The 7,500-nt window shown below is 31.9% G+C and overlaps 1 protein-coding gene across 3 annotated transcripts in view; it reads left to right on the top strand.

Moving 5' to 3' along the window:
- Positions 1-7,500, top strand: part of LOC136831252 (uncharacterized PE-PGRS family protein PE_PGRS54-like) — a 356,693-nt gene that overhangs the window by 336,217 nt on the left and 12,976 nt on the right. For all 3 annotated transcript variants that reach the window (XM_067091315.1, XM_067091317.1, XM_067091316.1), the window contains 2 exons: positions 6,173-6,450; positions 7,217-7,334. In XM_067091315.1, coding sequence (XP_066947416.1) covers positions 6,173-6,450; positions 7,217-7,334 — 396 coding nt within the window. The remainder of the gene's footprint in view (positions 1-6,172; positions 6,451-7,216; positions 7,335-7,500) is intronic.

The following is a 7,500-nucleotide window of genomic DNA, read 5'->3' as shown; positions in this document are numbered from 1 at the left end:
TTTTATGGGGCTTCTGTTTACCAAGAGCGTGATTTGTCGGCACTTTATCATTAAGCGCATGATTAAAAATCACTTTTACTTTAGCGCATATTTTAGTTGTACTTTCAGTTAATATGTACGTAATTGATAAGCACTGTCAACTGCTAATTGCATATTTATCTTGGGAATATTTTTTCACCAATATCAGCAGTAATATCTGTATGACTCAACAAAATGAAAAAATCGAATGCTGATTCGCACAGAATCACTCATGTAAAGCAGTCACAAAATATTCACCGCAATGCCTACACAGAAAATTCCACACTGCATGCACAGGCGGCTGCTATGCCTCACTCCATACAGTGATATTTTATTGAATAATTGCCCCTAACTGCTCATTTCACCCCAATCTCGCGTTCCTTGACCCTTGTTCCGGATTCTGCCCGCACAAACCGCAGTTGGCCAGTAGAAGTTGCATCTTGAATCCACTGTTCCTGTGCTGCATTGACTGCATTGACCAGAGACCAGACAGAGACCACAACGGTGTACAGTAGACATAACTGTTCATATAATTCAGAGACAACTTGACACGGACTAAAGAATATGTTGACAGACGAGGGACAATGTTGACATAAACCAGAGACAGTGATGACTTAGACTAATTCTGTCAACCTTCTTTAGACATTCACTGACAAAATATTTTTAGATACTCTCTTCTGACATCACTTTCCTTTGATTTTTATATGCTTATTTAAAAGATGGCAGGAAAGTGCTTTATATCAGTACAGGGATTCCTTATCTTTAAACGGTAAATTCATGACGTTGGATGTGAGAAGTCTTGGACTTAATTAGAAGACGTGCAAATATTTGTTTATAAATATGAGTTTAGAAAATGTATGAACTTTATCAACGTCAACTTATTTAAAATGCGATGCCATTGGATTTATTAAAATTGGAATCGAAACTCATTGGTTTAAGAAAACTGAGGTTTTATAAATTGACTGGAAGTTCACTATTTAAGTAAATGGAGATTTTATAACTATTAAAAAGTGGTTGGGTAGATGTTAAAATCGTTTTCATCGCTATAAGACTGAGTAAATCCGTTAACCTAATTAAATTATATGTTATAAATCCACTGGATTAACGTACAAAGACTAAAAGTGTAAGAGATTTTAAAAACCAATTAAATATTATTAACCCACTTAAATGATATTTTATAAATCCACCGGATTAACATAAATTGACTAGATATCTTCTATATATGAGATTTTATTAGCCAGTTAAATCTGACTAACCTAAGTGAATGATGTTTTATAAATCCTCTGGATTAACATAAACTGACTAAATCCGTCCTTTATATGAGATTTTTTGAAGCCAGTTAAATCTGATTAACCTATTTAAATTATGTTTTATAAATCCACTGGATTAACAAAATCTGACTAAATCTGTCCTCTAAATGAGATTTTTTTAAGCCAGTGAAATCTGATTAACCTAACTGAATGATATTTTATAAATCCTCTGGATAAACGAAATTAAATCCGTTCCCTATGTGGGATTTTTTAGTCCAGTTAAATCTGATTAACTTAACTGAATGATATTTTATAAACCCAATGGATTAACAGAAACTGACTAAATCCGATAAATCTAACCTAATTAAATATTTTTATATGCATTGGATTACCATGATTAAATCCGTTCTGTGCATGAGATTTTAAAAGCCATTTAAATTTGCTTAAATAAAACATGAGTAAATGTTTAAATCCATAAATATTAACTTTAGACTGAAAAAACTAATGATTATTCTTTGTATTCCTTCAGTTGTATTAACCTAAATAAATTTATATATAATTTCACGATTTGTATTAAAGTAAGACTGATTAAATCTACTAACTGCTGTGAAATGTGATTTTTCAGATACGAAAATTTAAGAATTTATTTACTTGTAATAAATTGGGATTTAGTAATTCAGTAACTTGAAAACCTTTTAATAAAGTATGTTCAAATTTCTATTAATTTTTTTCTGTGAATACGTCAATTGTTTTAAAATGTAATAGTATATGTGGTAGTTTAAACACGTAACTCCCAGTATTTCCTTGTAAAATAAACTGAATCTCATTCACTCCAACAATACTGATTACAATTTTTTGCTAATCCCTTGTACGTCAATGAAGTAAATTGCTTTCATAAATCTTTCAGCTTGCTAATAAATGCTCTGTAAATCATTAGCCTTTCAGGAACGTGAGGCTCGGTAAAATATATTAAACTTAGTGTAAAGTTACATTTTATTTATACATTAAGTCAAAATTAATTTTATCAAATATATTGATAAATTAAATGCGCAAGGTAATTAAGGACTCTGATCATCCATTAGCATTTTATTAACAGGGGACTCTGTGAAGTGTATTAAACTTAAATATAAAAAATTGCAAGCCTATAATATTTGTTAAATGGAGTGCTGTACAGTATTTTAAAATCCAGTGTCAGATGGTCCATAAATCTTTACATATTGCATAAAGTATTTAAGTCAGCTGATATATCAGTGAAAGAATTATAGATCAAAATTATTATCAGTGCGGAAATCACATTCAGTAAATCCATTGATACTATTAACATGTCTTAAATGTTAACATAAAAGTCATAAATATTATTATTAACTTTGTTTGCATATTGCCTTCTTATGAATATGCAGATCAGTAAATCATATTAACTTCATAACCAGTATATCTGATTGTTACTAATATTAGATTAAGTAAATGTGTTAAAGGTCCAGCATTATTGGTAGTAGACTATTCCATTGATATTACTAACGGAAAATCACGTAAACTTAATAAAAGTGTTAATAGATTCCAGTATTGTAATATATTGTTTTGTACGTATCATCATATAAATGTTTTATTGGTTTGATATTTTACAAAAGTAGTTATTGTTAATTTGATGTAAACCGATTCAATAACAAAAATTGTCTCGAAATTATATAAATCCAAATTGTTATTACCTGACCTTGTAGTTATCTCACCAAAATTTGTTTATGAAAATCTGGTGTCCTGATTTGACAAAATAAAATCTTGCCAGTTGCTTTCAGTCCAACACAGAAATTATCTTACAGAACGGTTGGCTGGCGTAGTGTAGGCAAGAACTCATTATATTCCGCCAGAATTCCTCATTATATTTGTTAATTTTGACCTCGAATTAAGTTCATATTTTCAATACGCTCTTTAGGGATATACAGTATATATACGCGTCATCACCTGTAAAGATTTACCCCTTGACTAACCTCTTCAGACATCACTCATTCATTAATACCCCTTTGGACATACTTCTTACCTATTGAGATTCTTCATTCAGAGTCCCGACAAAGACTTGCAATACTGACAACACTCTTCAAGAAGTTGTTTTCCCACGACAGAACCTTCGCAGTGCTCTATCACCTGTCTTCGTCATTCGCCTCCAAAGATCACATCATCACAGTACTAGAGAGAGCCTGTAGCACAACCTTTCGTCACACAGTTAGTTCGTGATTTGACCACCAGATGACAACGGCGTCACCACTGTCTGCTCAAAGTAGAGGATTGGTGTCGTGACTCAGAAATTTTGAAATTTTGTTCGTTATCATTGGTATATTCGATGTTTTAATCATTATACTTTGTATGTATCGGCAGCCTTGAATTACTTGGTTGTGGAGATCACTTACTAACAAAGTTTAACTCGGTATTCAAGAAGCCAGTTTTGTTATTTATTGAACGCTGTTTTTTACCTCAAACATATTTAGCCTTATTGCCTATGATTCGTACTGAGTAGCAGTTTCAGCATTAGGAAATAAGCAAATGCAGAATGTCGTGACGGTTTGTTAAGTAATTCTTGATGAAAGGGGATGATTATATGTGTACTATATATATATATATATATATATATATATATATATATATATATATATATATATATATATATATATATATATATATATATATATATATATATATATATATATAATATATATACAGTATATATATATATATATATATATATATATATATATATATATATATATATGTATATATGTATTCTTATGTATATATGTTTATATGTGTGTGTGTATGTATGTGTGTGATTCTTGCCCAAAGAGAAGATGAGACGAGACGGTAAGTTGCAACAAACCGCATTGTGTGCAGGTGTTATTTAATTTGGTGTGCCTTGCAATAACTTCCGGCAGTTGAATATTAGTGACTTTACTATGTAGTATCAGCATTGCCATTTCTTAATTAGCTCTTAACTCACTACATCCTAAACCTCTTCGCCTCGCGTAAAGTCCCCCCTCCCCCCAACCTGTAAATAATGCAGTACTTTTCCAAGCTTCCTGGAACTTCACCTAAGTCAGAGCCAATCTCGACCGAACACCCCTCCTTTTCCTGGGAAAGCAATTAGTTAATTAGAACCTGTCGGGTTTTCGAATGATTACGAAATCACTCAGTCTCGGAGGATAGATAGAGGGGACTTTGTCCAGAGTCCCCCCACCCCCGGCACCAGTCCTTCGGACAGAGAGAAGCTTTTCTTCAATTAAGAACAAATGGACGACGCTTTCTCTCCAGGAAGCCTCTCTCTTTTTTCTCCTGAGGATTTTCTCTATTTTCTTTCACTCAAAGGATATTTTTTGACCTGATAGCTTGTTCTGATTATTTTGCCTTTTTATGCATGACTTTGCAAGATAGTTCACATCGGCTGCACATTGTAAGAAATTAATATATGTATGATGTGTAAAATGCATTGCCAAGGATAGGATGTTATTCATTGATATATATATATATATATATATATATATATATATATATATATATATATATATATATATATATATATATATATATATATTAAGATATATACATATATGTATATATATATATATATTTATATATATATATATATATATATATATATATATATATATATTAATGTATTTATGGATACGCTATACATCTATAATGCTTTTGGTAGGTGTTTTACGACATAAGATTTCAGGGTCCTTACGGAGAGAATGGTTTTCAGTTATGTCACAATTTTGAACCTCATTAACATTAAGTATTTTTAATTCCAAAAACAATTGACCTTATAACAAATAAAAGGAAGTTTTAATTTTGCATGTGGATGTCTGAATCTTATGAAAAATCAATAGCATTGGTGGAAAACCAAAACATTTGGAATTTAGCTGAATATCTTTGAGCTAACCAAATAACTATATAGTATCAAAGGAATTACTGTTTCCTATATCAGCTTAGTATTTAGGTGACAGTTGATCTTTTTTATCTTGCCTTGATTTTATATATATATATATATATATATATATATATATATATATATATATATATATATATATATATATATATATATATATATATATATATATATAATGTTTATATATATAAATATAAATATATATATATATATATATTATATATATATATATATATATATATATATATATATATATATATATATATATATATATATATATATATATATATATATTCGTGAACGTGACACTAAAAACGACCTTAGGTAGAATCATTTCCTCCTTGTTTTGCTTAAGCAGTCTTAAAATACTAATCCCTTGTAGATGTTGTTTTCTTAACCGTATTTTGTATTAAATCGTAGCATTTGATCCAACTCCTTAAATTGCTACGTTTTTTAAAACTATTTTTGTTTTTGTTGTTGATATCTTCTGTAATCTGTCGTTTTCTTATCTTTTAGACATTTTTCTTAGTATTTGTTTGATATTCTTCACTTTGAATTTTATTATTTATATTTTTTGGTTTGTTTCACCTTGTAGCCTGTCCGTAGCTCAGTTATGTTGTTTCTTTGTTGCTTGCTGTTGTTTCGTAGAAGTGCATTTGTTGATGTCTTCTCTTCGCTGACCTCTTTCCCCTCTCGTTCTTCTCATATTTTTTCTCTTTAATTGTTTTTGTTGCAATTTATAAATGTTGAAAAATAATTGTAAAGTTGTTGAAGAATAACTGTATAAGTGTTTGAACATATTGAATTATATTTTTGAACTCAAGTTTATGGTTAATTCCACATAAATAAAACTGAAAACAGTAAGACAATATTACATTTAAGTAACAATGAAAATACCTCTTTAAATGTAATCCCAGTGACGTCTATCACCAGCCAGTCTCTTCCCTCCCCCCCCCAACCAAAACAGGATTACTTTAAGACAACCGACCTCCCTGTCACCACCTCTATCACCTCGACCACCACACTTTCCCCCCTCGCTACCTCCAAGAGGCCCAACAACCTCTCTTCAGGAGGATGGAAGTTTGCCAAGAACTCCAAGGGCGGAGAAGGCCGAAGGGGCGAGTCTAGCCGGGCACTCCGAAGGCCCCTGAAATCCAGGAACACACCGGAAACCATTTTGATGATGACCTTAGCCCCTTACCCCGAGTACATCGTCAAGGGCTACGACCTGAAGGCTTTAGCTAAGTACGTCGATGTTTTTTATTTCATAGTTTGATGTTCATTTAAACTGCTAATTGCATCTTATTGAAATTAAAAGAGTAAGTCCTTATGATCCGTCATTTGGTGTCCGCCAGGACCAGTAATGGAGTTTCGTGTTTTCTTTTTTGACCTAGATTACTGTTGGTCAATGGGTATTTCTCAGTTAGATACTACCTTGGACGATTTTGCCAGTAATTGTTTATAAGTTTATGGTTTAGATGTCGCTCCTGAGCGGCAGAAGCAAGTGTCAGGCCTTTGTACAATCCCACATTATCCTACACATACAGATCATAAGCATATAAGCACATAATTATATATATATATATATATATATATATATATATATATATATATATATATATATAGATAGATAGATAGATATATATTATAATTATATATATGTATATATATGTGTGTGTATACATACTTACATACATACATACATATAAATAACTCACTGTATATATAACATACCATTTCCTTTAGAAAGGGTGTTCCAATAGGTGCAAGACTTTTGGGATGAGGTTGCTAGCCCATACTTTTCTTTGTCCCGGTTACGACCCACCACAGTGGACTAAGTAACATGTACATAACTCCACTGCCTGGGCCAACAGATGCACAACGAGATTCCACTTAGTATTAGATAATATATGTGTGTGCGCGCGCATTCCAGTTACGCTGGAATCAGTAGATCTCATTCCAACACGTCCATTCTTACAGGCCTTGAAATTCATACGTGTTCTCCCCACAGGATCGTTGATCTGTTTAGCCTGCCAACCCACAACCTGACGGAGAAGGCTGCCGAGGGACACCCCACGGAAACCTTCCACCACTCCCGGCTTATGGGCGTGTCCGACTTACAGAATGCGGTATGTGACATTTTGGCAACTGAGATTTCTTCTTTATAATTATTCACATTCATTCATTGACACCTTCCTAATAAATGCATGCATTGGATTACCGTGTGTATTTTAAACAGTTATCAGTAGGACTGACGAAAATGTGTGAGTAGAGTTTTGTATTAATTTCACGAAA

The sequence above is a fragment of the Macrobrachium rosenbergii genome, chromosome 48, assembly GCF_040412425.1.
Source record: "Macrobrachium rosenbergii isolate ZJJX-2024 chromosome 48, ASM4041242v1, whole genome shotgun sequence".
Taxonomy (NCBI): Eukaryota; Metazoa; Arthropoda; class Malacostraca; order Decapoda; family Palaemonidae; genus Macrobrachium; species Macrobrachium rosenbergii.
The sequence above is the reverse complement of the archived record's forward strand: the minus strand, read 5'-3'. Positions and strand labels throughout refer to the sequence as shown.